Below are 27,691 nucleotides of genomic sequence, written 5' to 3' on the forward strand. Positions count from 1 at the left end.
AGGTTCTTTATAGCCATCAAAAGTCCTACAGCTATAGTGTTGTTTTTTAGAACTTAACAGATTTAGTGATGGATGAGGGAAGAAAAAACAAACGCAAGGTTTAAAGTTTGAAACGGATGAAAGTTTGTGTGATTGAATTAGTCTTCGATACCCATCCTCACTTAAGTTTGACAGGTTTTAGCAGGAAAACTGTACAAAACATCCGGTTTTAGTCCCACACAAACTTAAGCAGAGGCTTTTCTCGACTCAAGACAGAATATCTGACGGTTGCCTTCCTTTCTTCGGCTACAGTCAGACTGAATCATCATCCCAGCTGTTCCACGCTGACATGCGGCAGCTTGGTCTTTGGTCGGAGGCTTGCTGGCAGCAGCAAGCGCCTTTCACTTCTCTGCTAATGCATGTTTGTCTGATAACAGATAATAGGACACCAACTGCCCTCCTTTGGCTTTACCACCAATCGGTGGCAAATGTTTTGTGTATTTGAGTTTTAAGTTTAGAATTATTGGTATTGGACAATTGATATGCTGAAAGGTGTGACTAGCTTTCTTTTAACCAATGCCAAGTTAATGTCTACGAGAAGGTTCATTTCCAAACAGTACTTCTGGCTGCCATCTGCTGGCCGAGACTACAATGACATAGAATGTCCTGAAATGTACCATTCAGGCAATTTATATCAGTGCCACAAAATACTGTTTTGACTTTTATAATTTATCTGACATTAATTGTCGGATAAAGGCTTTGCTTCAAACGTTTGTTTAATTACACACCTATTTTGCCGATGTGCACCACAGGGTCAATGATTATCGATCCGTGTTTCCTTTGCTTTAGGGTCTGTGTTTGGTAGTTAATTGTCAAATATACATCCATCATTTATATAAACAAATGAAAAAACAAAAGCTGGCTTCTGCTTTTGTTTTTGCCGCTGCGCTGTTTTGACCCTCGCGAGTCGCCGTCGTCCGGCCGACACACGTGATCCAGTCAGTTGACACGGCAAAACACGGCAGTAGATCGGAAAGACAGGCGACATGGACCACCATCGGGTTGACAGGGTGGGCCTTCTGTCCCCCCTGGAGGAGTCCAGCGCAGAGATAAGTCGCGACAGCGGCATCGTCTCGCAAAGCGCCAGCAGTTTGTCCATGGTGAGCGACATCCTCAGCAGCGGCACCGTGTCGCAGAGCCCCAGCTTCGGCGCTGCGGTTAACGCCATTTCTCACAGCCCGAGCCTCGACGAGGCAGCGGAGCACGGGACACCCGGCCGGCAGAACCCGGAGCAGGACGACGAAGTCCTGAGGCACACCGCCCTCAGCTACGCTTCCTACATCAGGGCGACGGCTGGAGACGAGGTGACTTGGCCGACGCTATACGTGCTCGTCGCGTTAAGTTCCGCGGCTAGCTAAAGCCGCGGTGGCGGCTATGTTGACGTTAGCTCTTTGTTTATGAAGTGACGTCAATGTAGCACGCAAGTTACTGCAGTGTTGGTACTCTGCTCATTTGCGTTGCTTCAGGGTCACTAAGTTAGCTAAGGATGCAGTTACGGACCACTTTTAGTCGCTGAAGTGTTTGCTAAGCGACATCGGTGACATGAAGTGGTTACTGGACAGAGATCGGAAAGAGTACGTGTGTAACCTAAGTAAACAACTGAAGATCCAAGTTCTACGTTTGTGTGGCTTGACTCTTATATTCAATGGGGAATTTAAGCAGTAACACAGTGGGGAAAAAAACATTCACTGATATATAAAAGAACAACCCAGATGATGTCAGCGTGATGAGATGTGTTAGAACGTTTTCCTCCTTTTAACACTGTGGGATCGGGTATAAGTTATATTATATGATTGTTCAGGAAAATGCAGATTTAATACCCTTAAAAATATATATATATTGGAAAAGAATGTACAAGTCAAAGGTCTGAAGTCACGAGAAATAGGAGTCATGACTCAAGGCTGTGTCATGTGACTTCATTAAACTAATTAGTTTGTCCATTGATGTACATCCTAACAGTCACTTGATAACAATGTCCACGTCAAAAAAGAAATCGTCTTCAGTTTAAGGAGACCAAATTGCTGTCTCTCCTGAGTTGTCCGTAACTGGAAATGCGTGATACCGGGCAACTTGGCAGCTGGCTGGTTTATAGGAAGATAAATGCCCCTGTGTTTTGGCCGTGTGGTCCATGCACATTCAATTTAAAGGCATTTTATTAAATTTCAACTGCAGCTGGTGTCTCGAATTGGTATTAAAGTGCACAAAAGAGTCACACAAGTCCACAGCAGGCTCAGTTTATTCAGTGTTTTTTTCACTAGCTATGGATTCTATATAGTTTGTGTGCGCAGTTTCACTTACTTTTCTCTTTTTAGATACTGTGCTTGGACAAGAGCTTGGAAGAAATGCTGACAAGAGTAGATGAGTTTGTTGGAATGCTGGATATGGTGAGCCAAGTCAGGCTATGACACTAAATATTATGAATGCCCTCTATCTCATATTTATTCAATAATGTACATATTTCTCTCACATCCGTTTGGGTTTTTCCTTCTAGATACGTAATGACACCTCCCAAATTGTGAATGAAAACCTACCTCAAATCCAGCAGAAGTCAGATGAAATGAGACAAATATACAGAAGAATTGATAAGTTAGAGGTAAGTAATCCTCTTTATTTTTCTAGAATGAATACAAGGTCAATGATGCTGCTTGAATAATACTACCAAAATATTTCGTTTGGTGCTTTTGTTATGCACAATAGAGCAAGGAATGAACCATGACACCTGTGATGTAAACAGAATTTGTGTGCAGTGTTTTAGTAATAATTGACTAAGCAAAATAATACGTCTCACAAGAGAAAACAGAAGTAGTGTGAACAAGATAAGTTTCTGATGACTTGAACATTTCTATTTCCAACAATGGAAGTGTAGCATGTAACTAATGAGAAAACAACTCAAAACATAATAACAGTAAGTTATGAAAGCTACGGCTAACTTTTCCATTCATTACCTAAACGAAATGGTCACAAAAGTATTCCTACAATGTTGTATTTGTTGTAGGATGCGCTCACTCTACTTTTGATCCGTTTTTTAAATATATTATAATTATTGTGGTGTGACACCAGGCCTTTGTGAAGATGGTTGGGGCCAACGTCAACGCAATGGAGGAGCAGGTCACGCAGGCAGAGGGAGAACTAGGAACACTTCCGGGTGCTTTCAAGAAGATCCTCCGGACAATGAGTGTACCAGGATTCTTAAACGTGAGCGTGCCTTTGTGTACTTGAAATAACCAGTAATTGTACCACTGACTTTAACCGAATCGAGAACCTTTTCCAATCAACATTTAAAACAAAAGTTGTGGTAATTGGCTTTTGAATAATCTGGATTTGTGTCTCTTCGCTCGCAGAAACCGACCAGCCCAAGAAGACCAGCACCACATCAGCGCCAAGAGATCCCCACCGTGTTCAAGACAGACGACTATTTCACATCCAAGCCAGAGCCGTGACGCGCTGAAACAATTTAACACCTCACTTGGTTCTAACCTCAAAGGCCTCTTGGGTGAAACTTTTACTGCCATCCATTGCAAGAGGATGTATTGGTGCAGCGGCCTCAACAAAGCAATAGTAGCCTTTCTGAACAAGTCACAGGCAAGACTCCATTTTTGAGCGTCATTTTTATGGCAGTAAAAACACTGAACTGTAGCAAAATGATTTTAAAAGTGCCTGAATGGTTCTTATCTCCGTCAGTTTTGTTTTCACTATTTGTGCGGGAAACAATGTTGGATTTGTGACAAGTCAGGAGGACAAAGTCCTCCCACATGAACAAGTTACAATAGGCGGAGCTGTGAAGATTACTTAAAGAGTTAACCCAGCTTCTTTATTATTTATTTTAATAAATTACATTCCTGTTATTGGTGTTTGTTAAAAAAATGCACGCTGTTATGAATTCATCTGTATTTCTCATCACTCAGCAATATGGATTTCCTCCAGTTAAGCATATAATGTCTTCCACTTAAAAATATTTGCTTTATTGCTGGCTTTAGTGACTGGCTGTGGATGACAGCTTCTCATTTATATGGGGCTACATATTTGATTGCACTTTTCCAATAAAAGCACACTATAGTTGAGTAGTTAGTTTCTAGTTCATTAAGAAACTGTTGGGCTCAGGGCTGGAGCAGTGATTGAGTTTTGTAACAATTACCTGCTTTGATTTGGTTCTTTATTTGCCAAAATATTTAGGAATAAAGATGTTACATTTACAGCTTTAATTTGGTAAATGTTATTTTTAATGACCGTTACAGACTAGTTTAAACGTGTTAAAACGTTAGACTTTTTGCCCCTTGTTTTGCCTTGAGTTCAGTTTGTCAGGCAGATTTGCCGTAGGTCTGCAAACAAATCCCGCCTCCTCTTCTGGGATTGACGGCCCTAACATCCAATCAGTCTGCGGGTGTTGAGACCGTTAGAGGTGGACCAATCCATAAGCGAAGAGCTCCTTACAAATGAACTCAGGGCGGATATTGAGATCGTTCTTGGCCCGTCATTGGTCAGACGGAATTGACGTCATAGGTTCGTCATACCTCGAGGAAGCGGGAACTCCAGCGGCCTCGTTTGGATCTTTTCATGTCGGCACGGATTGAGAAAGTACGCTAAAACTTACCGACACGGTAAAAAAAAAACTGTTTAAGTGAAACACTCCGACAAGTTGTGATAACATGTTTCTGTTAATACGAGAGTGTTGGAAATGATGTGTGTTAACTTACGTTAACCGTAGTTGCGCGCTGTGGCTCGCCGTGCCAGCAGACACGTTTTAACTCGTTTTTATTGTGACAGTCACTGTAGAAGAGAACTCTAAAACCCCAAGATGTCTTTGCAATGCATTTATTTTTGACGCATCTTTAGTCGGTTTCTAATATTCCATCAATAGCCTGTTTATACTGTGATGTGAAACATGTGACTTTGCACAAATGTTTACGTTACAATTCAAATCCGTTTTTCACCTGATGTTTATTGGCCGTTACGCCAATCTGGTTATGAGCGTGGTCACGTGACAGGGTTTATCACCAGCTCCCTTTCTTAAAATGACTCTTACCAACTGTGTTGCTCCTAATCTGGGTTCTCTGATGTTGTGCATCCACATGGCTTCAGTGACCAGTCTGCCGCCTGATGCAACTCTTGACGCCACTCTTCTCCTCTGCAGATCCAAAGCTTCACCGATGGCCGCCGAGAAAGAAATATGGCAGAAGATTGGCGAGGGCTTTGTCCAGGAATATTATAACCAGTTTGACAACACCAACAGGACAACTCTGGGTGACCTATACGTGAGTTGTTTCTCTGCCCGTATGACTAACCAACCAAATTTCATCACACTTGACACCCATGTTGAAGTTGCTGTTTTTTCAACAATAACTTTGTATGCATTTCATGTAATTGAAGGAGAGCAGCATTCCACATATTCTGATATATTGGGAGCTACAGTGTATAGACCTTTTTTTTTTTTTAATTGTATATCTACATTACTGTTTTCTTTTTGGTCACATTCTTTTTGGGGGGATGTGAGCTTCCACTCTATATTGATTTTTCCTTTACTCCTTGTTTCTTAGAGTGCCGATGCCTGTTTGACGTGGGAAGGTTCCAGTTTTCCTGGGAAAGCAGCCATTGCTGGCAAATTAGCTGTAAGTATCTCCTAATGCTCTTTTTGTAAATATCACGTAAGTACTACAGGTTAGTGATAACAGAAAAAAGTGTGTGTTTATTATAAATGTATAATATATTAATAAATGCTGTTGTTTCCTCTCCACAGAGTTTGCCATTTAAGTCGATAAAGCACATTATCACAGAACAAGACTTTCAACCCACGGTGGATAGTTGTATCTTCATCATGGTGTTTGGACAGTTGAAGGTAAGCCGGATCATATTTAGCACAAAGCGAGTTCTACTCGGTCGCTCTCTCTTCGTGTTACTGAGCCCAACATTAACGTGGTTGACTGGTTAGAAACTGGCTCTTAAAGTTTGCGGTTGTCCAAGTCAGTGGACTCGTGTGGAAGAGGTGGTATTGTTGATTGCAGGCCACATCGTCAGAAACATTAAGCGCTGCTCGTGACATGTGAAGAAGTGAAATTTATACAAGGACGTGAATAAAATAAAGTAAAAATAAGAGCAATCATTTCTATATATTAAAGGTAAGGATAGAAATATTATGTATAGTAATCTTAAACAATACACATAGTCTTTTTTTATCCTGATTATGAATAAACGTTCTGATGCACATTAACCGTTTCCAATGCCATGTCTTGTTTGCCTGCTTATCTTGGTTAGTGTTACCGGCTCGAGGTCCACAGAACATGCATTACATTTACCGCTCTTCATTTTGAGAACCTGCTGTGGTCTTTTTTTTCTCTTTTTTTCTTAAATTCCTATTTTTCCTCATGCCCCTCTTTTGTTTAAACGTGCATCTGCTCCATCTAATTGTCTCGAGTTTTTTCTTATGATTCAAGCCACTGCCTCCATTGACATCTGTTTTTTGAATATTTTCGTTTTGAATAAACCCTCCGATGAATGCATTGTACTCTTCTGCTTTAGCTCACACCATGATTTAGGTTATCGCTGTACTAACGGCTGCTGTTTCTGCAACAGGTAGATGATGATCCACCGATGGCTTTTCACCAGGTGTTTATGCTGAAGCATCATGCGTGCTCATGGGTCTGCACAAACGATGTGTTCCGGTTGGGGATACACAACATACCAGCGTAGCGATAGCATTTTATCGGCTAATAAATACCATTCTGTGGTTAAACTGTCATTAAAAAAAACAAACAAGGGATTGTATGCAGTAGTTCTTTCAGGTTTACATGACATCAATAAGCAGGTTAGTTGTAATATATTTATGTCAAATTGCATTCCTGTCCAATAAAAAGACTTTCAGTCTTAACTCCTGGCTGTATTTTGTTGTTCGGCACGATAAAGTCTGCAGTGTGATGAGTGAGTGAAGCTTTCCGCACAGGGGGAGAGATGACGTCGGGTTTTGTAACGTAGCACCGGTCGCCTCTGACCACTAGAGGCGCTGCACCTCCTCGCAGAGTGCGTGCTGGTTTAAAGGGTTTCACCCACACATCTGCAGCTGCGTTCACACATGACATGAGGCGGACTAGAAGCTGGAAGAAACACTTTCTCTCAACCGAATGACACCGACGGGGAATAAGACTTCACCTCGGGGAATGGATGTGGTGACTTTGGATCTGCAATGCAATAACCTTCAGGAGTCGGTACGCTAACGTTACTGCGAATTGTGTCTTAAGTTAACGTTACGTTAAAATAACCAGCCCTCGCGTGGAGGCGAGCGCCTGATCTCATTCGAGTTACATGTCTTTAAATTGTTACGGATTTATGACAAACATTTGAACGGTTTCTTCTTGGCCTTGTCCGCTCTTGTAACGTTAAACTAGCTACAGCGTTAGCTTAGCTAGCTGTCATGTAACGTTCGTTGAGAATATCAGGTTCAATTTGGTTGGGCGGTTGATTAGAAAGTGACGAAAAAAAATGTGAAGAATTGTGATTTGCTCTGTAAAGAAACACTACTGAGCCTATTTTCGGCATGTCCTTTGTTTTGTGGATTATAAAAGAGTTAGTGCGCAAGCGCAGCGGCAGCTAATTGTTGTCGTTTCCACATCCGTGATGCCGTCGACGTCAGGTGAAAATGGGTGTAACGTCACTTTCGGTTATGGCTCTTTGCAGAATGGCTTCAAAGACAAAGATCCAGACTGCCGGGATGGTTCAGAGAAAGAGGAGGAACCTCTGCTCCGAGAGAACCCCAGACGGTTCGTCGTCTTCCCCATCCAGTACCCCGACATCTGGAAGATGTACAAGCAGGCACAAGCCTCGTTCTGGACGGTGGAGGAGGTGGGTTCCACTTTATTTACTGTTCACCCAGTTGGTTTAAGTGAAAGAGAAATATACCTAAAACACTTTTTTTTTCTTCTAAAGAAGCAACCCTGTTTCATTCACCCTGGCCTGTTATCGCTGGTAGAACGTGCACCATCTTTGGGACAGAGAGGTGAACTGCTGCTGTTGTCTTTCAGGTGGATCTGTCCAAAGACCTGCCACACTGGGACCGCATGAAGCTTGAGGAGAAACACTTCATCTCCCACATCCTAGCCTTCTTCGCTGCAAGTGATGGCATCGTCAATGAGAACCTGGTGAGGGGTTTACCCTCAGCTGTAGCAGATGTTTTGTAGATTCTACGTAATAAATGAGATGGACAGTTTCTTAATAAACTCACCCGTAGGCCCTAATGGATTAAAATCAGGGGATAGTTTGATGGATTAGTGTGCCGGGTATGAGGTTTTATTTTTTGTGTTTCTGTCTCACCTTGCAGGTGCAGAGGTTCTGCCAGGAGGTTCAGATCCCTGAAGCTCGCTCTTTCTACAGCTTTCAGATCCTCATAGAGACCGTTCATTCCGAGATGTACAGCATGCTCATCAATACTTATATCAGGGATCTGAAAGAGAGGTACGTTTTTCTTCTCTCGTTGCTCAATTCCTACCCGTTGATGCTCAGAGGCAATGATTAGATGGTAGAGATGATGCATAACCAAAACAAAAAGGCAAGAGTCATTACTTTTCCTAGTTAGTCAACTATATTTGTTGGTGCTTATTTATAGTTTTGTGTTGGTGTGTGTGTGTTTCAGGGACTACTTATTTAACGCCATTCAGACGATGCCTTGTGTGAGACGAAAAGCAGACTGGGCCCTCAAGTGGATAAACGACAGCAAATCCACATTTGGTGAGCAAGATATTAGTAACTACTGAAAATGAAACACCTTTCTTATGTAGGTGCTTAACTATGTGGAACGTTCAAATGAGCCATACCAAGTCCAGATGTGCTTCGTGTTGTTTTTCTAAAGAAATAACAAGCACATTACAAGTAACTGTACTGGAATAACAAGGAGATCAGTGCCTTGCTCAACCCTCCTGTCTTCATACCGCCAAGTCAACATTTTAATAAAAAAGAAACCAAACCCCTTTGCCAATAACCCAAAGAAATAGTAAACAAAAGAACGTGTACAGAAATATGACAAAGAACATTTTAAATCATATTCTAATGAGACTCTCCCTGAGTAGTCTTCCATTAGCTGTTCTTAATTGCAGTTTTGACACTTCTTGCCCTCAGCGGAGCGGATTGTGGCCTTTGCGGCGGTGGAGGGAATCTTCTTCTCTGGCTCTTTCGCTTCCATCTATTGGCTCAAGAAGAGAGGGTTGATGCCCGGCCTTACCTACTCCAACGAGCTGATTAGCAGAGACGAGGTGAGATGAATTCACACAAAAAACACACTTTAATCTGTCAAAAGGACCAACAATTCAGACTGCAAACCGAGGATGAGGACTCGGGGCGCTTAAGTTATCCATGGTGCTACATGGTCAGTTTGGGTAGCAAATATTGGTCACAGTTTGCAAATCAACACAGCGCAGTCACTGAATGATCTCCTCTGTTTTCATATTGACTCCGACACGTGTTGATGTGGTTCTCAGGGCCTGCACTGTAACTTTGCCTGCCTGCTGTACAGCCACCTGGTGAATAAACCATCGGAGGACCGGGTAAAGGACATCATCACTAAAGCTGTTAGCATTGAGCAGGTAAGCTAACTTTGGAGGGATATGCTTAACTACGCATTTCTAAATCGGCATATTGCTGCTTAGTTATTTTGCGCCCATTGCAATACCAGAATCTCTAAATAACCCATAGCAGTTCTGTTCATAACAATGTTGTTTGTTATTGCAGGAGTTTCTGACAGAGGCCTTGCCAGTGGATCTCATAGGAATTAACTGTTGTCTGATGAAGCAGTACATTGAGTTTGTGGCTGACCGGCTGTTCGCTGACCTCGGAATAGCAAAGGTTATTAACTTATTATGACACAATAAATAATGAAAGCCAAACACTTACTCATTTAAGCCCTTTACACTGCAGAATCTGTCATCTTAAAACAGAAATACCAACTCGAGAGGAACCAGAGTCCTACTATAAAATGGAGACCTTTGCGAAAATTAGCACTATGACAAATGCTGTACACAATTTGACAAAATAAATCAAATTGAAGAACAAGCTGTGTTATAGAATTGTATTTGTCTTTTCTGCTGTAATTTAAGTAATCTTTTTTTCTCTTCTTTTAAACAAAGGTATACCAAGCTGAGAACCCATTTGACTTCATGGAGTCCATTTCACTGGAGGGGAAAACCAACTTCTTCGAGAAACGGGTGGCAGAGTATCAGAGATTCGGGGTGATGTCAAGCACGAAGGACTGTGAATTCACTCTCGATGCAGACTTCTGAAATGGAGAGAAACTGCTGTTCACGCAATATTTATCTAAGCAAAGCATCATTGCAATATTATATTTGACGGGTTAAAGCTTTTAAAAAGGGATTGAGAATGAAGCCTCAAGTAAATTAGCAGCAAATAGTTTGTAATATGAAACGCTTGGTTTATTGTTCTTCCCATGGCTTGAGATGTGTAAATTACATAAATATTCATTTTTATTTAAAGATGTCTCATACACTAGTGGTGGTGGACAACTTCTGTTCTAAATATACACACACGGAATGGAAAAATAGAAACATTTAATCCAAATTTGTATTCTACCAAAGCTAAAACCTCCAGGATTGCTACTCTAATACCTACCATACGTTTAGTCTACAGTTTTTTCCACTTTTTTATGTACATTAAAATGTTTTATCGTTATTAAATCGTCTTTGTTGTGAATCATCTGATCAGGCAGCAAAACTAAATTCACCGTTGCTATCAAATGTCTGCGTGACTTTGGTCAGTTAGAGGTGATTTGATTACACGATTCGGGTCTGGTTTACTGGGAGTCCGGACGAGTCGGTGGTTTGTGGTTTTGTTGGGATTCTCCCATCAATCGGATGCGTTTAGCCACTCCTCCGCTCGCCGCCGTCGATGACAGCTAACGGATAGCTAACAGTTAGCTAACAGTTAGCTGGCGTTATCGCGATCCAGAGCAAGATGACTCGGGACCTGCGAGGCGCCGCGCTGGAAAAAGCCGAGCTGCTTTCCGGCCATTTGAAGGAGCTCGTGTCGACGGGTCAACAGTATGTCCGCGATCGGTTCGGGGTGGATTTGGGTCTGAACCCTGACGTGTACCCGACGTGGGTCATCCTGTCCACGGCCACGGTGGGTCTGCTCCTGCTGCTCCGTCTGTCCTGGGCCGCCGCCTGCGGCGGTCGGTTCGCCGGGAAGAAGCGGGGCTCGCCGGACCCCCGAGGTGCCGGGGAGCCCGGCAAGGCCCAAACGCCCAAACCGGAGGAACAAAAGAAGAGGAACAAAAAGAAACCGCTCGACAAGGTAACATAAAGCGGCGTTTAACGAGTTGCTGAATCACGACCAATCAAAACAAGTGCGGTCTGCTCATCTGGGCTCTAATGCTTAGCTGACGTGTTGTGTTCAGGTACCATCAAGCGAGTGGCATGCATGCTGTTTACCATCGTTTACCATCGCTATCGAAAAGTTTCATTTAATGTCAGGTGGCCAACTTTGCAGCCTCACACACACCGTTAGCTCGACGTTAGCATTAAGCGTTGCAGACCACTTTTCTGCTGAACCGGCGAGAAGCTCGTCCCATCTGTGGTCATGTGACCTAACAAAAATAAACGAGTTAACTTTAAAGGGCGAAACGTACACAATGATTCGTGGCTTCTCGCTCAAAATCAACTAGGTGCTATCGGGATAATTGTCACGTTAAACGAATGACGAGTCATTAGCTGGTGACGGTTTAAGCTAGCGGGTTGAATCGTCATCATTAGGCCCACACCTGAAGAATGGCGTCTGACGCGTGAACTGTGACGTGGCGAACACGCCTCCTGTCAGGTGTGTTCAGTGTACCGTCTACTAACAACTTTAGTGGGTTTAATAAAAGGCTACACTGTAAATTAAGAATTCAGACAGATTGTCGTTGAAATTAACATTGATTTAGTTTCAAATTAAAGTAAATTCAATCGATCATCCACATGTTTCTCCCCCCCCAGAACACTCAATCCAATGGACAGCCGGTGGCTGCAGCTCAAGATGCAGTTAAAGTTAAAGCGACCGTCGTGGTTCCCAAGCCAGCCCCCCAGGTCAAAACCCAGAAGGTGTGTGTGTGTGTGTGTGAGCAGATGCTGACAATAAGTGGAGACAAATGTATTTAGCGCACGTTCTTTTGTGACCCCCCCCCCCCATACCTACTTTTCAATATAACAAAATAACAGGTGCCTGAGGTGCAGGCCGCGGTGCAGGTGATGAAGAACAAGAAGAAAACCAAGACGATTGTGAAACCAGCTGTGAAACCAGCCCAGCTCGTTTCAACAAATGACGGGAAGGAAACCGACGATGGTGAGATTCAACTGTTAGAAGGGAAGTTACTTAACTGTTTTACCAAATACACAGCTCTCCTGTTTAAAGTAATTGCAGTCTTCTTGACTTGTGCAGTAGTGGTTTCGCCTCTTGCCACAGTTAACGTTCAGTTGTCCCGTCGTAGCCGGCGTCTCAGCTAAATACTCAACCAAAATCCGTCCACAATGACTTAAAAGACTTTCTCTAACAGTCTTGCGCACATGGCGGACTCACTTAACAATTTTATGTTGTTGTTTTTCTCTCTAGCGGGCAATTGGGAGACCAAAGTCAGTAACCGAGAGAAGAAGCAGCAGCGCAGGAAGGACCGGGGCCCTGAGGACTCTGGGAGCCCAGGAGGGCTGCAGGCTCCCAAGGGCAATGTAGAGACACCTGCGGCCACAGCGCGCGTCAACACCAAGAAGAACCGAGGAAACGCCGGTATTCATCAACGGCATGAACATCTGGCTCGCATACAGTGTTGCCAGGCTTCACCAAGAATAATCGTGTAATGAACTCAAGCATATTATTGTCCCCCGCTTGTTTTCAGAGCCCTTGCAGTCGAGAACCGCTGGGAAGAGTGAGACTACTAGGAGAGCTGGTAAAGACAAACACAAGCCATCATTTTCTGTGACTGAGATGGAGACACAATTTAACTGCTTCCTATTTTCTTTATTTTGTTTTCTATATTTTTCTGAGTAAAACCTTTTCTAATATTAAGATGAGATGTCAGAAGCTGTGTTTCTGATTCCTGGGTTTTAAAATGACTTGTATTCTTATTTCTTTCTAAAGAAAGCTTCCAAGTTTAACTCCCGAACTTTGTGTACCTGCACAGTGTCGTCCGCCCGGAGAGAGGAGCCGTCAGTCAACGGGGGCGGTTGGACCGATGCGTCACGCCAGACGGGCTCTGGCGTCCCCGCTGCTACACATTACAGGGCCGCTCCGAGGCCTCAGACCTGGGGACAGGAGACACCAGGTACTACCTCGGGCCAGAATCAACCTGTAACACAGAGAAATAGAAGAATTGAGAGTGCAGTGTAACACGACAGAGTCCACACATCGCCCCCCCCCCAGGGGGACTATTTAAATAGTGGACACGTGTTACAAAATCGATGAAACGCTTAATAAAAAATAAAGCTATCCGCACTAAAATAGGCAGCAAAGCTTTGCAGCCAGCTGTCACATTAAAGCATAGTGGAAACAGAACAGACACCAGTTGGATGAATATTCTTTATAAATCTGAGCCCCATTGGTTTTCTAATCGGTATGTGTGTTTCTGCCTGTCCCCCCCCTCCCAGCAGCGTGGAGTGGCATCGATGGCCGAAAAAAGGCCGACATCAACCCTGTGACCTTCTCCATGCTGGGACCAAACACCACAGGTCGGTATTGTGATTAACAGCTTTAACACCCTGTCACACACCAGACTACTTCCAGGATGTAGAATCTAAAGATACACCTTTCGCTGAGCAATGACTCTCTTTCCCATTAGCTGTCTCCTTAGAAACCATATCAAATTCAATGGAGTGGGCGAAGCCCCCCGATGTTGATAATGAATGGTCCGGATACAGTGAGTATTTTAGCCCAACGCATCTTTCTACATAACAGCAGATCATAAAAGTAAAACGTTTCTGATCTTGAAATGAAATGCACGTGCTGAAGTGTCAATCAAGCGTTTGAATCTGTGAATGATACTAGATGGGAAGGCAGCCGCGGACCACAGCTGTGACTGGAACGCCCCAGAAGAGCACTGGGGCAACTACGAAGAGCCGCCTGTGTTGGTGACACCAGCGCCTCCGCTAAAGGAACCGCCGGTTCCCAACAAGGTACCACTGACACTCACCCACGTTCTCTCATCACATCCAGTGGACTTCTCTAAATCAACCATTTCCAAGGCCAAAAAGTGCCTGTAACATTAAACGAGGCTTCTTAGATTCTGGAAATGATGGCCTTGCTTCCCAGTTTTGCCACATGCAACAAAGCGAACGACAGAATGGCTTCGATCCGCTTCAGGGATTCTTGCATTCTTGTTGTTTAAATCTCACAGCGGTCCGCTTCTTTCTACCACGTGCACCACCGTTGCCAGAACGTGTCCGCTTTGTCGCGACAGGTATCGGAGGATGAGAAGGACGCCGAGGACCCTTCCGGCGGAGGAGACAAGTCCAAGAAGAAGCGGAAAAAGAAGCAGAAAACCGAAGAGGAGGCCGCGTCTGAGGCTCAGGCAAGTAAACGATTGTAAACTGTATTTAAATGAAACATAGGCATTATTTGTATTTTTGTAATGCCGTTGCATTTCGTTGATTGCAGACGGTGAGCACGGTGCCTCTGGTCAATGCAAAGGCCAAACCTCAGGAGCCGAATGCCAGCGCGAGTACGTAGCTCAGACGCTGAGTTCATATCCTCTCGGAGGACGGTACAGCAGTGACACGATGGTTGTAAATAAAAGTCTTTGTTTTTTCTTTTTTTGTCTCTCCTTGCAGAGAAGTGCGAGCAGGCTGCGGAGCCTCCGAAACCCTCCCAGAAGAAAAAAGTCAGACGGGAAACCTGAAGTCACAGAGATCCATACGAAGCATATGCAAATGATTGTAAGACGTGTCACATGCAATAATTACCAGGTACAGAGTTCCTTTCTGAGATCCATTAACAGTTATTTAGTTACCGAAACAAAAATAATCACGGCAAAGGATTATTACCTGCTTGGCTAAATATAGTGATGAATGGTGGTCCTGTGGACTCAAATCTTAACTAATTTGCACTATTTTGATCGGAGTTCCTGGGGGAGGTCAGACCTGCAGTCAAAGTACATGTTTGTGTAATTAATGTGTCCTGCATCAAATGTTTCTTTTTTTGTGTTTTTTTTCCCGTCCACAAGTGTACATTTATAGTTGTTTGCCCAAAAGTACAAAGCAGGTTTTTTTAAATCACAATTTACAAGAGAAGAAAAAAAGTCTTGTTCCCCAAAATGATGCACTTTCTTTTGTTTGCTTTGCATCTGCGCCGCTTTCAATATACCTGAAAAGTCTGGGCGCGAGCTGCATGTGAAGGGCCGGTCTCAGATCAGCATACGCTCTGGTACGTTTTTAAAGTCTATGAAAACCGGCGCCCATGTGTTCATTGGGAGAGTTGAGGGCCTCCCTTTTTGCTCAGGCCATGAGCTAACAAAACCCCCATAGAGCAAATACAATGTAGAAATTAAGGGTTTTTTAAACAAAGTAATGGCCTTTTAGAAAACTAAATGTTGTCTCTGTGTTTTCCCCAATTCCAATAGCTTTGCTGATATGACAAAACCCTGACTATGAACCTTCATGTGACTCCCGGGACAAAGTTTTAATTTGCTGAATCTGCTGACTGCTGTATTGCTTTTGTTTAGAAGTTGTTGTTTTTTATACCTTTTTATATTCAACGTGTTCCCACGAGTAGTCCGCACGGACACGAGAAGTGACCTAGAACTCACTCGCCTCAAACTTCACGTGAGTGGTAAAATCGGTTTGCCTTTGAAGTAATACCTCAACTAAATATATCCTTGCAGTACACACACTCACTTCATGAAGAATGGCAGCTGTTATCAGGTACCTGGCCACCGAAACCGAACTCCACCTCCCTGCAACGTAATCCACCTCTTCAGCCTCCATCAGTGTGTTTTTTTCTGTTCAAAATGTTCAATGTTTCGACACAATATGGCTAAATACGCCCCTGTCTGAGCTTCAGAGCAGAGAGTCACAGCAACACACTACACCGAAGAATTGAGAAGGATTTTCCTGAAACTCAGCTGAAAAGTAACTAATTCATCAGTTATGGATCTGATATTGTCTTCAAAGACGACGCTTCATCCGGAATTTGGATTGACGCTGAGGACTGTTGAGCACAGTGGCTGATAGGAACCACCGGGAGGCGCTGTGGTGTGACGGAAAGGACCAGGCGGGATTATCACAGCAGTATTGCCCCCTGACTAGTGTCTGTCTCTATCTGGCCAGACTATGTTGGTTTTAACAGTCCCTTCTGCACACATTTTATTATTTTCTTCCAGTTATTTGCTAGATAAAGCCATATGTACAGACTGAGGGCTTTTCTTTGTGATTGCACTGTGCTAAAGGCTGTACGGAGTTCCTTTTGATATCGATTACTGTTTTTGACTAACTTTTTGCAGAATGTGAAAGTCAGGATTCATTAATAGACATCTAAGTTGGTTTTAAACAACAAACAAATTAATAATAAATATTAAAGGAATTTAATTCCGTTGCCTTAACCTAATGTTTGCATTGGCATCCTTTTTTACATTTTTTATGTTCCAACAAATTGCAAGTTTTGATGTCAGTTATTTTCTTTCTTGCATGACTTTGATATTCGTACTTGTGTACAAAACATGAAAGATCTCCTGCTTTTAACCGTTTATACAAGGTTCTGGAGAACCACTCAGTGTATTGTTTGATTTGATTTTAATTTTTTTTTAATAAGACCAAATGCAGCTTTTCTCTTGGCACCCTATTGAGTGGACATTATCCTGAGTCTGTGTTGGAGGTCACAGAGCTTTGGTGCATCGCGGTGTTGCTGCTGGTGACGCGCAGCTGATGGAACAAAATTATACGTCGCTGCGGCTTCGGGTGCGCTTTTCTGTTTTAATTTCTACTGATGTTTCAAATTGATTCAATGTATTTATATACTTGTGACACGTAGGACACGGGGCTCGGAATAATTCTGTTCATTGAGATACAAAGGATATTTCTGCTTGTTTGGTAAAAAAATAAATGAGAATTGCTTGATATCCATTTGTTTTGTCCATTTTGTTTGAAGCTTAAAAGGAGGGAGGGTTAAAAAATGTTTTAGGTTTTCTTCCAAATAAAGGAATGGATTTTGGGCATATTTTAGCAGCGGCATCTCGGACAGGCCATACTGATATAAATGTTCTCCCGCTGCTCTTTGGCATCTTGTTTTCATGTCCTCTCAAAACTAATCTGTGATTAATACAATGAGGTCAGATCTGTGTAGCGGTCCTGCCCGGTCACCGTGACCCTCCTGAGGAGAAACCGCTCAATGAGGGGAGGCGGTCGCATGGTACGCTCGCACAGCCTGACCTCCTCCGTCTCATCCCTCCCTCCCTCTCTTATCGGCCCGTTCATTTCGGATTTACCCGTTTTTAAAAAATCTGGCTCAATCTCTGGCTCACTGTGCATCCACCTTCACTTCAGAGAGATATCATGCTGTTGTCGTTTTATTGGTCTTCCCAGAGGATTGTTGCATTTGTTCGTGTTTGTGTGCGTGTGTCTGTGCCTGATGCCCCCTGTGTTCATCGCGAAGGTCACTTTGTAACGTGACCCTTCCCCGAGTGTGAAACCCGAGGGCCTCACACGCAGTTGTGTCCCGAAACGAGTCAGTAGAAAGTGGGGACGTTATAGAGTCGAACCAATCAATCAATCAACACTGGCTTGTATCCATCTGCAGGTTTGAGAAGAAGGATTATGAGGCTTTGTATTTCCTGTCATTGTCGGAGCTCTCTTTAAGCGGCTATAAATACATTTCAAACACTGTCTAAAGTTGGCTAAATGGAAAATGTGAAAGCTGGAAGAATTGACCATCAGTCTGCCGCGTGGTCGTCAGATTGCATTCCAGCGTTTTAAAGAGGTGGCAGACCGGTCAGTATTAAGTCATGGCAGGAGAGGAAAATCCCCTTACGTGACGATGATGCCGTCCACCCACCAGAGCTTAGAGCTGTTGTCGCCGGCCCATCTGTCAGGCCGGATCCAGAACGTTCGCTCAGACGCACACAAACGGACATGTTTCTCGTTTCAACAGTGCAGTGAAACTCCTCAATCGTTAAGTCATTGTATTTATACTTAGTTCCTCAAACAGAGAAGAGAAATGCTAACGTGGTGACATCTGAGTAGGTCTCAATGTGAACCGAGAATAGATGAAGCATAATTAACGTGACACTAATTGGGCCACTTTTATTTCAGGAGGATGTCAAGTGCTTCATGCAAAGAGTAACTGCTGCATTGGAGCACAGCAGCTTTAACAGGCCGGGGGTCTTGGGGATAAATTGAGCTTTATTTCACATGGTCGTGGTGATACAGGGCTTCTTCCTCTGGCTAAATTAGGAGCTGTTTAAGTTCCATTGTTAACATAATATGCCTTTTAAACCTATATTCCATTACCAATCGCAATGGCAAGTCATGTTTTCAGGGCATTATTATGGCGACGAATGCTAAAGAGTTTTCTTTATGTGTGCACTTATTATTCATATGCTGTAGTTTGAAACAAACCTGTCAGACTTCAAAATGTAACTAAAGGATTTAAAGATCATCACAACGCACCACGTCCACCAGATCCATTGAAACAATGCTGATCTATTGAAATGAATAGAATTTGAATGTACATAATTCACCCTCCCACCATCAAACTACCGATGGTGTAAAAGTGTCGATGGACGTTTTAAGGATCACTGGAAGTCTCCCAGTTAAAAATCCAACACTGACGAAAAAGACCCGGAGCTTTGAAAGAAAGCAGGAGCTGCTGAGATACGTTGTGTGATTATAAAGCATTTGGCATCCCTCCATCCCTCGGATCCCCCTCCTCCTCCTCCTCCTCCTCCTCCTCCCCCTCCCTCCCCCCTGCAGGGGCAGATTAAGGGCTCTCCGTGGATCGGAGTCCACTCGGTGAACATCGTCTCTGACACTCGCTGCATGCGGCGCTCTCGCATCTTCCTCGTGGCGTAGCAGCGTGGAATAGTTCCTCCACTCGGTCGTCGGGGAGGAAGAGGAGGAGGAGGAAGCGTAGGAGGAGGTGGTGGAGGAGGAGGAAGAAGAGGAGGCTCTGCGGGCTGTGCATTGATGAAATAACGCGAGCTCCGGAGCAGGGTTCAGGATGATTTCTCCGTGGGACCGGTGGTACTCGACGAGCTGCTGCCTCTGCTGCCACGTCCGGACGGGCACCATCATCCTGGGGATCTGGTACATGGTGAGCGAGGGTCTCCCTCCGCGTCCACGACAAGAGACAAATGCGCTTTTAGTTTGTGTCAAAGTATCAGTTGTAACAGCGGAGGACGTTTCCGCTGGAGGTTGTTTTTTGTTTTTTTGTTTTTTCGTTACTCTTTCGTGATTTGCCATTTTGCAGGCTTGTCCTCTGGTCCTCGGCGGATGTAACGTGGCGGACGTTACATCACGTGACTAACGTTACATCACGTGACTGGCGTTACATGCCTACCTTTACCCCGATCTTGGCTTCGATTGGGGGGTGTAGATGTATTTTAATCAAATACAGACGTGACACATAACAAAATCTGCATATTTATTTATTATGTATAACAACTTGACTGTGGATTTGTTTGTTGTAGGTGGTTTCAATATTTATATAGAGTTGGCTTGTTTTTAACCAGGGGATAACCCCACGTTTGAACCCAAGTATAGTTGTTAGATCCCTGACCTCTGACCTTTCCCTCTCTGTGACCCTACTTCTATTCAAGGAAAAGGACTAATCATTGCTGTTTTTGACCACTTTTAATCAAGAAATGGACCAATGGAGTACTTAATAACAAGAACAATAACGGGTTGAGTTGCTTTATCGGGAGCTCTGTCCAATAGATCACATCGAGCAGACTGTATCACTTCACGAAGAGGAACTCATTCAAAAACCTCTTCATCTTAGCTCCTTTCATCACCTCAACAAAAAGCCCATCTGGCGCTTTCTTTTCCGAACGGTGGACCCAGGATCGTAAAATGTGAAACGATGTGAAATGTAATGTTAACATACACAACAAATTGTAGCACTTAAATTGTACTTATAACATCATCTATAGCAAATTGTAAATTGGCTTATTTGAGGAAATTGCACTTTCTTGTTTCTTGTTCTTCTGAGTTTGTTCCCTATGGTTGAATGCACTTATTGTACGTTGCTTTGGATAAAAGCGTCAGCTAAATGACATGTGATGTAACATTGATCTTCATCTTCCCGTAGCTCATCAACGCGGTGGTCCTACTCATCCTGTTGTCGGCTCTCAACGACCCAGTTCAATACCGCTACCACCTTACCAGCTCTGAGCTGGGAACCGACATCGATGTCATGGACGATGCGAGTGAGTGCAGCGAAACCAGCCCGAGTGTTCCATACCTGACGAGCCGTGTCTCGGCTTGGACGTCCTCAATGAGGCGCGCTCGTTTTTCTACGTGAGAAGTAAAAAGATGCAAATGATTGGAGGGAAGGAATAAGGAGAAATTGACCTTCTTGTCAAAATTCTTCTACAAAGAAATTGAATTACCCTGTATGGTAAATAATGCACTATTTCTGGGATGTTTAAATGATATGTTAAATAACGGCACCGTTGTGAAGCACACGGTTTGAGTCGTCTAAAGATGAATACAAATCCAAGCCACATCCTAATAGCAACAGTAACAACATCGAATGCCCCGGCCTTGTTATTTGTGTTTATCTCCTGGTGTTTCTGCTGCTCTACACTCTCCTCTCCCTTCTGCCCACCACTTCTTTTCCCCCGGCGCTGCTCTCAGCACAGACGTAGCTGAGTCGGCTCCACGCAGAACGCATCAGTGTGCACGCGTGTGTTTTCGGTATTCCCCCTCCGGCCGCTATCAAACTCATCATCACCAGAGCCCCCGTCGCCGGCCGCTCCGACTCTCTATCGGACGCCGCCATGACCGATTGCGTCGTTGCACGGACGACGTGTTTGTGGGCGCGCGCTTCTCTTTTGCACGTATTGTTTATATATTTTGCGTGGGGAGGGGGGAATAAGATGGAAGAGCATCATCATTTCCCTGAGTCTCAGTGCTCAAGTTCTTCTCAGTTCTTTGTGAAAAATGGTTATATTTTTTTATGCCAACAACGCTGACACAAGAGAAAAATAACCGCTGCACTGTGAATTCGGATCCCTTTCACCAAAGCGAACACAAGCAGATATGCGGTTGTAACTGGATGTCCGTAGATCGGTGACATCGACGGGCCTCTCGTCCATCAGATGTCACGTGGATGCCAGCGGGCTCTCACGTCAGGTCAAATTCAGCACATCTTGCTGATCTTTTTTCTTTCTTCCAAACAGACTGCGTGCTAAAAATAGCAAGGTTACTTAAGGTGCTTAGTTTGATTACCTTTTGGATTAGGTCATCAGGCCCAAGGGTTCAAGAGAAATATTACAGCGGCTTTTCACCGGTAAAGTAGATTATCTGTTCTCACATTGTTCTGTTTTGTGTTCTGCTTCTACAGATATCTGCATTGCCACTGCGATATCCCTGCTCATGATTCTCATATGTGGCATGGCAACGTACGGCGCTTACAAGGTGAATGAACAAGCAAATAGATTTAAACTGACCTCTGACTTTAATGAAACTTGTACTGACTTTCTTCATCTCTTCTGGATGTCTCCTACTCAGCAACATGCTGCCTGGATCATTCCGTTCTTCTGCTACCAGATCTTTGACTTTGCCCTCAACACACTGGTAGCCATAAGTGTGGTTGTTTATCCCAACACGGTGCAGGATTACCTGCAGCAGCTGGTGAGGACTCTTTCCCTTCAAACAGCTGCTTTTATTAACTTTTAGTTACTACTACTACAGTTACATACTTCTGCTACAATTTCAATTTGACTACGTATGATTTGTAAAAGGACGTTTCCTGACTTTCTTTTAATCTTCGGACATTTATTAACTTGATTTCTCTCCCTTCCAGCCGGGGACATTCCCTTACAAAGAGGACATCATGTCCACCAACAACGTGTGCCTAATTTTTGCTGTCCTCCTCTTCATTGGCTGCATCCTCTCCTTCAAGGTGAGCCCACGGAGTCTCTTCAACACGTCAGATTGGGCCGATCTTTGGCCGTTTTCTGGGCTGTCGTTAATGTCTGTAATAGATAAATAGAATACTTTGAAGGGGCATTAATGATGCTACACATTACATCCACCCACTGAGCTTTTTTAAATAGATGTACTCGTCCTATTGCAACGTGATTAAAGCAATTAGGTCTCACACTGTGCACATCTCATGCGGGATGAACCATATGGCGTGTGTGATGAATCTGCCAGTGTGAACAATCCAATTTCTGATGTTTTTCATGAGATTATCACACAGTCAGAGAGCAGCGGGTCAGGGACAACAGGGAACAGGCTCCTGTCGAGCCAGCTCCCCCTTAATGCATGGATGGCTCTCTAGGCGTAGCCGCGCTGCGGCGCTCCGGGACGAGATGGGACAGGAAGCTCCAGTCATCTGTACAATCAAATCAGGTTGTTTTTCCTGCAAGCTCAGATCAACAGGCAGACATCCAAAGGCAGAGCCGGGCTTTTATAATAGCAAGCAGCCACTGGAACTTACACTGCTGGACTTACAGAGAGGACAGTTTGTGTCTCATGGGTTAGCTGAACTATTTTTAAGAGAAAATGGAAATGTCATCTTGAAGTTTGCCAAGCTAAATGAATAGAATCCCATGCTGCAAATACATGCAAACGCTACTGTGGTGATCAGTTTCCCTGGAAAAGGGCCAGAGAATAAAACTTAAGCACAGAGGCAACACCTGCTGACGTTTCCTGTCCTCCACTCGACTGCACTCAGCATAAATGACGGAGAGAGGCAGGCAGGCAGGAAGGAAGAAGGAGAACTGGAGGGAGAAAAGAGGGATGCGGCAGATAGAGAAATGTACACACAGATGGTTGGACGGATACAGAAATAGGAATTCTATGGGCAAGACAGTCGGACTCAGGCCTTTTGCCCAGAGAGTCGGTATCGCACTGAAAGGGTCGGGGACGACTGAAAAACAAAAACAAACTGTCATGTAGCCCTGGTCTGCCTTGTTGCAACGGTAGGTCAATTATCCCAGTGGATACGATGCGTGTCTGACGTCAGAATCCCTGACGATGAGGAGTGGAACTGATGAGGGTGACGGTCACGGTGTGGTCTTTGTTTTTACCTATCCATGGACAGGCCTACCTGATTGGCTGCGTGTGGAACTGCTACAGATACGTGAGCGGCCGGGGCACCACGGAGGTCCTGGTTTATGTCACCACCAATGACACCGCGGTGAGTAATCGCAACCCCCCCCTCCGACCCCCCGACCCCCCAGGTCTCCGCCCTTAAGGACAAACTGAAAACCACCCTCTCTCGTGTGCAGCATCAATTTATTTTGGTGGCTTAGAAGCTTCCGGGTCATTTCGTAAGGGGATTATTATTTCGATAAAGGTTTTTAAATTCAAGGTATTTGCCCCGTTAACTAAATCAAGGGGGCAAAATAAATGTGCGGTTGTGTATGTAAAGGCCTCCAGGTATCAAATATAGCCCAAAATGGCCCCACTTGTCACAATAAAGGGATTAAAGTCAGATTATATGTTCAGCTGTGAACCAATTTGCTTTTGTACCTGCAGCTCAATGAGTTGATACCTCTAAATGTACAAGGTAAGGATTGTAGGCATTATGGTTATGTAGCGTGAATTGTGCTTAGAGCAGCAATTTAGAGCCAGAGATCTGAGATTTAACTATTAAATGCAAATTCGCAAACAACCTCGCTGACCTCAACCTCATATTTGAGAAGTTAAATGAATCTGTGTAACGCGGAAGGAAAAGAATGATTTTTCTGTTCGATGTGGAAAATATTTTCATGATTTCCATAATAAAAAATGATGATTTTATCATCTGCATCATTTAATTACATTCTATTTATTAAAAAAAACATTTTATTTAAATGTCTAATATTGTTGCAAACAAGACATTTTTAAAATCAAATCACTTTCCATGAGGTTCAGTTTAGCGAGGCCCAGCCATAAAATCCCCATCAATGATAGAATATCTGTCCATTCACAGACCCTACATACATACGTGAAGATGCTATGTGTAGTATTACAACCATTCATTAGTAATTAGAAAAAAACACCAGAATTACCCAGCCTGCAGTCGGTAATGTATTTATATCTATTAACTTTGGAAGAAATTAAGACAAAAACCAGAAAATATTTGCGTCATAATAAAACCCTACACATATCACTTCAGTATTGCAAACTACAGCAGTAGAAGTGGGGAGGTGACACACAGCGTGTTACTTGGTGTGTGTAGCGGCGCTGTAGGCGCCGTAGGTCGTGCTGAGGTGTGATTGGCTGGCGGTGGGGAGCTTTTACGTCGTCCATCACCGCTTCGTCCCCTGTCGGTGGTGACTCACGGGGTTTCAGAGAGGCTTAAGCGTGGTCACGTTTTTTTCCATTGGTCCGCCCGCCTGTAATCCTCCACGCTGACACACGAGGTGTTAATCTGTTCCCCTCCAGCTTTCGTCTCCTCCGTGTCTCCCTTCGTCGTCGCTTCACACAAAAAACAAGTAGACTCTCCTGTTGTGTATCATGGGGTGAAATATGGGTTACGTGTCAATCAGGAATCTTATGAACCTAATATTTTAGCAAATGTGTTTTGGGCTAAATCACAGTAATTACAACTGAGGAAACTAGGTCAAAGGGAAGGCCACAGCACAAGCTGAATTTTAACTAGAGAAGTATTTAAATGCAACAAATGGCATGAATAGTGACAACATGACTTCCTTTGGAGAGCCAAATGAATATGGAGCGCTGCATCTATTTTTACTGTTGGCGAGCCAGCAGTGTGTCTAAATGGCTGCTTATCTGCCGTGCTTTTATATAAACGCCATTCAAATTCAAAAGGGTCACCCCCACCCCCACCCCCCCCCCCTCTCTCTGCCGCCGATGCCCCCCGGCCCCCTTCTCGCTGTATATGTCTCTGTCCATCCTCTTCTCCTCTTCTGGACATGTTACATAATTGTCTGCTTGTCCGCCTCATTTCAAATCCTCCCAGTGATGTGTTTCGGCCGGGCCTCCCTGGCCGCCTCACAAATCCGTCCCCTCGGAGCATATTCTCTCTCTCTCTCTCTCTCTCTCGCTCTCTCTCTCTCTCTCTCTCACTCTCTCTCTCTCTCTCTCACTCTCTCTCTCTCGCTCTCACTCACTGAATTGGCGGCAGTGCTGATTTTATGACACCATTCGCAGAGATAAATCTCTGACGGCAATCTGCCCTCTAAGGGCGTGTGTGGAGGTTACCCTTGCAGCTGGAAAGGCCCCGTGTGGGGACGGAGTGAAGAGTATGAAGAAGAAGTAACGTTTACCATGTCTGAAATCACTTCCTGTTCTCAATAAGCTGCCATTTTTATTTTAGTGCCTTGTAATATATATATATATATATATATATATATATATATATATATATATATATATTTGATGGATGCTTTGAAACTGAAAGACTCCCTCCTGGTTATCCGTTGTATTTCAGGTTCTGCTGCCCCCGTACGAGGAGGCCCTTGCTGTACCACCGAAGGATCCCCCTCCCCAGTATATGGAGGCGTGAGAGACGTCCCCTACACCCCAAACTCCGACCACGTCTCCCTCCTCCTCCGACAGTAGGACCCCAGCGCTGACCGGGACCAGCTGAAAACCAGACAAAGGTCTCCGAGGCTCGAATTCCTGTCAACCTCTAATTAGATTAGCCTGTAGCCCCCCCCCGCCCCGCTCGCCCGCATTCTGGCCGCTGTGACGTATTTTCCTCGTCTCCTCTGTCCTCCTCAAGGACAGTATCGCATCCATCTCAACCCTCTGAACCCCCCCTGAACATTTTGTCCCAACTTAATTTGCAGTTTCTTTGAGCGAAACGTGCACCGGTTTGGCCACCAACTGTTAATCCCCCGATACTGTGACTCTCCCTCGTGGTCTTTGTCTAGAAGCAAACCCCCCCGAAGACAGAAAAGTGATGGAGAGAGAGAGAGAGAGAGAAAAGGGAAGCGACGTAAACCATCAGTCATGCAAGAGCACTTTTTTTCCAGAAATTGACAATTCCCTTAGTCGAATGTAATGACGAGGTATTTTTGTATGACGTTTTTGTATAACGGTATAAATTGAGGGGGGGGGGGGGGGGGGGCAGTGAAAGGCTTTCCTCTTGTGATGTCATACGCTGTGGCTCGTCTTTCCCCCCCCCGACCGGTGTCCTTTGTAACCGCCGTCTGGTGACCTGCGACCCACCGGCGGCCCGCAAGGCGACGCCTCGTTCGCCCGCACGTCTCCATCCCGATATTCCAGTTTGCCTTCCTCTCTGTTCCGACGTCTCAGAAAGGCCCAGAAGGACGTCCGCGTCATTTGAAGCGCACCAACGTAGACGTGTCTCACAATGCGGATGCCTCGCGCCCGAAAAAGTAATACGCGTAACGGCAAAATGTGAAAAGTGTGTGAAAAGTGATTCTGTGTCGTGTTCTCGTCGAGCTGCAGCTTCAGCGGCATCGTTAGTGTCTTTGTTTCTTCTTTTGAACGGATCACGGTGAATAATCTGATCTTTTTAGGGCATTTTTTCTATGAAGGCGGCGCAAACGTGCAGCTGTACACGCAGAGGCCGCTCGTGTGTTAGTGTGTGCGCGCGCTTGCCTGAGCGCGATGTGTGACGTCACTCCTGGTTCCTTTTACACGTGGTAACGTTTCCTTTGCACGTGCAGTGACGTCGTGTTATATTTCCTGTGCTGGTGACCTTTTAATGAAATTAACGATGGCCGGGAATTTAAAGCACTGATTTCGCTTAGCGTAGTAGCACAAAGTCGATACACAGTAGATAGAGCTAGATGTTTGTCTTTTGTCTAGAACTAATCAGAGAATATGAGGAATACTAATGGAATAAACAATAATAGATAAACTTAACCCCATTCTTCCCTATAATTGCTAAGTAATATATTTGTGCATTCAACAACTGATACTAATACTGTATTTAATAATGTAGCCAGACATTTGTTGGCCCCTTTGTCATTTTTTCCCTGTGTGAATTATGACCATTGCTGTTGCGAATCCAACATAGCGAAACATTAAATTGCACTTTAAAGTCAGCGTGAGCTCGTGTCTGAAGGGATGATGAAATGTATTCACGTTCTCGGCGGTCTGCCGTAGCTGAGTGTTTTTAAACACGATCAGCCGCCCATCTCTGGACGACAGAACCTTCTATAACACCACATCAATCTGTCAGGCTGCACAATTTAAAGCGACTGAAGGAGGATTTCAGCTGCAGGGTTCAGAGGAACGGCTTGTACAGTGTCTGGACCAGTGGATGCATGGACGCTGTCTCATTTTATTAGAATCACTTCCACGACTGTTCTCCACTGCTTTCCATTCAAACACATCCTATTGTTGGATCTGCACGAGCTCATGTCTTAAATACTCAAAAATAAAAAGCAAAACCCGCCTGTGTCTGATTCTGGATTGGTTCATTGAGTCAACAGTTTCTTTATTGAAAAGGACAAATACAAATGAAAACACATTAAGTTAAAAATGTTTAATTTAATTTAACCGGTGTGGGGAAGGGGGATGTTCTCCTTCCTTTAGTTTCAAATCCAAATTAAGGG

The 27,691-nt window shown here is 44.2% G+C and overlaps 5 protein-coding genes across 8 annotated transcripts; all 5 read left to right on the forward strand.

Annotated features, from left to right (window-relative positions):
- Positions 1-948: 948 nt before the first annotated feature.
- bloc1s4 (biogenesis of lysosomal organelles complex-1, subunit 4, cappuccino) lies at positions 949-4,241 on the forward strand. Its single transcript, XM_040188352.2, has 5 exons — positions 949-1,343; positions 2,352-2,423; positions 2,531-2,632; positions 3,100-3,234; positions 3,381-4,241. The coding sequence occupies exons 1-5, from the start codon at positions 1,026-1,028 to the stop codon at positions 3,477-3,479; spliced, it is 726 nt and encodes a 241-aa protein (XP_040044286.1). The 5' UTR covers positions 949-1,025; the 3' UTR covers positions 3,480-4,241.
- A 239-nt stretch (positions 4,242-4,480) lies between these two features.
- On the forward strand, positions 4,481-6,901 carry LOC120826241 (nuclear transport factor 2-like). 2 transcript variants are annotated; one of them, XM_040188353.2, is made up of 5 exons: positions 4,481-4,614; positions 5,171-5,291; positions 5,574-5,645; positions 5,774-5,872; positions 6,607-6,901. In XM_040188353.2, the coding sequence occupies exons 2-5, from the start codon at positions 5,187-5,189 to the stop codon at positions 6,721-6,723; spliced, it is 393 nt and encodes a 130-aa protein (XP_040044287.1). In that variant the 5' UTR covers positions 4,481-4,614; positions 5,171-5,186; the 3' UTR covers positions 6,724-6,901. The 2 variants fall into 2 exon arrangements, with proteins under 2 accessions (XP_040044287.1, XP_040044288.1); XM_040188354.2 differs by having other exon boundaries at positions 4,512-4,637.
- A 40-nt stretch (positions 6,902-6,941) lies between these two features.
- Positions 6,942-10,706, forward strand: rrm2b (ribonucleotide reductase M2 b). Its single transcript, XM_040188351.2, has 9 exons — positions 6,942-7,235; positions 7,705-7,869; positions 8,049-8,165; positions 8,345-8,478; positions 8,657-8,751; positions 9,139-9,272; positions 9,498-9,602; positions 9,748-9,861; positions 10,143-10,706. The coding sequence occupies exons 1-9, from the start codon at positions 7,152-7,154 to the stop codon at positions 10,293-10,295; spliced, it is 1,101 nt and encodes a 366-aa protein (XP_040044285.2). The 5' UTR covers positions 6,942-7,151; the 3' UTR covers positions 10,296-10,706.
- Positions 10,707-10,714: 8 nt separating this feature from the next.
- Positions 10,715-17,104, forward strand: mtdha (metadherin a). 2 transcript variants are annotated; one of them, XM_040188349.2, is made up of 12 exons: positions 10,715-11,322; positions 12,003-12,107; positions 12,225-12,348; positions 12,616-12,786; positions 12,896-12,946; positions 13,181-13,321; positions 13,644-13,724; positions 13,835-13,912; positions 14,041-14,168; positions 14,453-14,563; positions 14,650-14,713; positions 14,823-17,104. In XM_040188349.2, the coding sequence occupies exons 1-12, from the start codon at positions 10,984-10,986 to the stop codon at positions 14,888-14,890; spliced, it is 1,461 nt and encodes a 486-aa protein (XP_040044283.2). In that variant the 5' UTR covers positions 10,715-10,983; the 3' UTR covers positions 14,891-17,104. The 2 variants fall into 2 exon arrangements, with proteins under 2 accessions (XP_040044283.2, XP_040044284.2); XM_040188350.2 differs by having other exon boundaries at positions 13,647-13,724.
- Positions 17,105-18,952: 1,848 nt separating this feature from the next.
- Positions 18,953-27,534, forward strand: laptm4b (lysosomal protein transmembrane 4 beta). 2 transcript variants are annotated; one of them, XM_078081405.1, is made up of 8 exons: positions 18,953-19,293; positions 20,290-20,407; positions 21,547-21,620; positions 21,714-21,836; positions 22,009-22,107; positions 23,254-23,349; positions 23,691-23,721; positions 25,591-27,534. In XM_078081405.1, exons 1-8 carry the CDS (start codon positions 19,201-19,203, stop codon positions 25,719-25,721), a joined length of 765 nt encoding a protein of 254 aa, XP_077937531.1. In that variant the 5' UTR covers positions 18,953-19,200; the 3' UTR covers positions 25,722-27,534. The 2 variants fall into 2 exon arrangements, with proteins under 2 accessions (XP_077937531.1, XP_040044826.1); XM_040188892.2 differs by lacking the exon at positions 23,691-23,721.
- Positions 27,535-27,691: the final 157 nt, after the last annotated feature.

This window comes from Gasterosteus aculeatus, chromosome 10, assembly GCF_964276395.1.
Source record: "Gasterosteus aculeatus chromosome 10, fGasAcu3.hap1.1, whole genome shotgun sequence".
NCBI lineage: Eukaryota > Metazoa > Chordata > Actinopteri > Perciformes > Gasterosteidae > Gasterosteus > Gasterosteus aculeatus.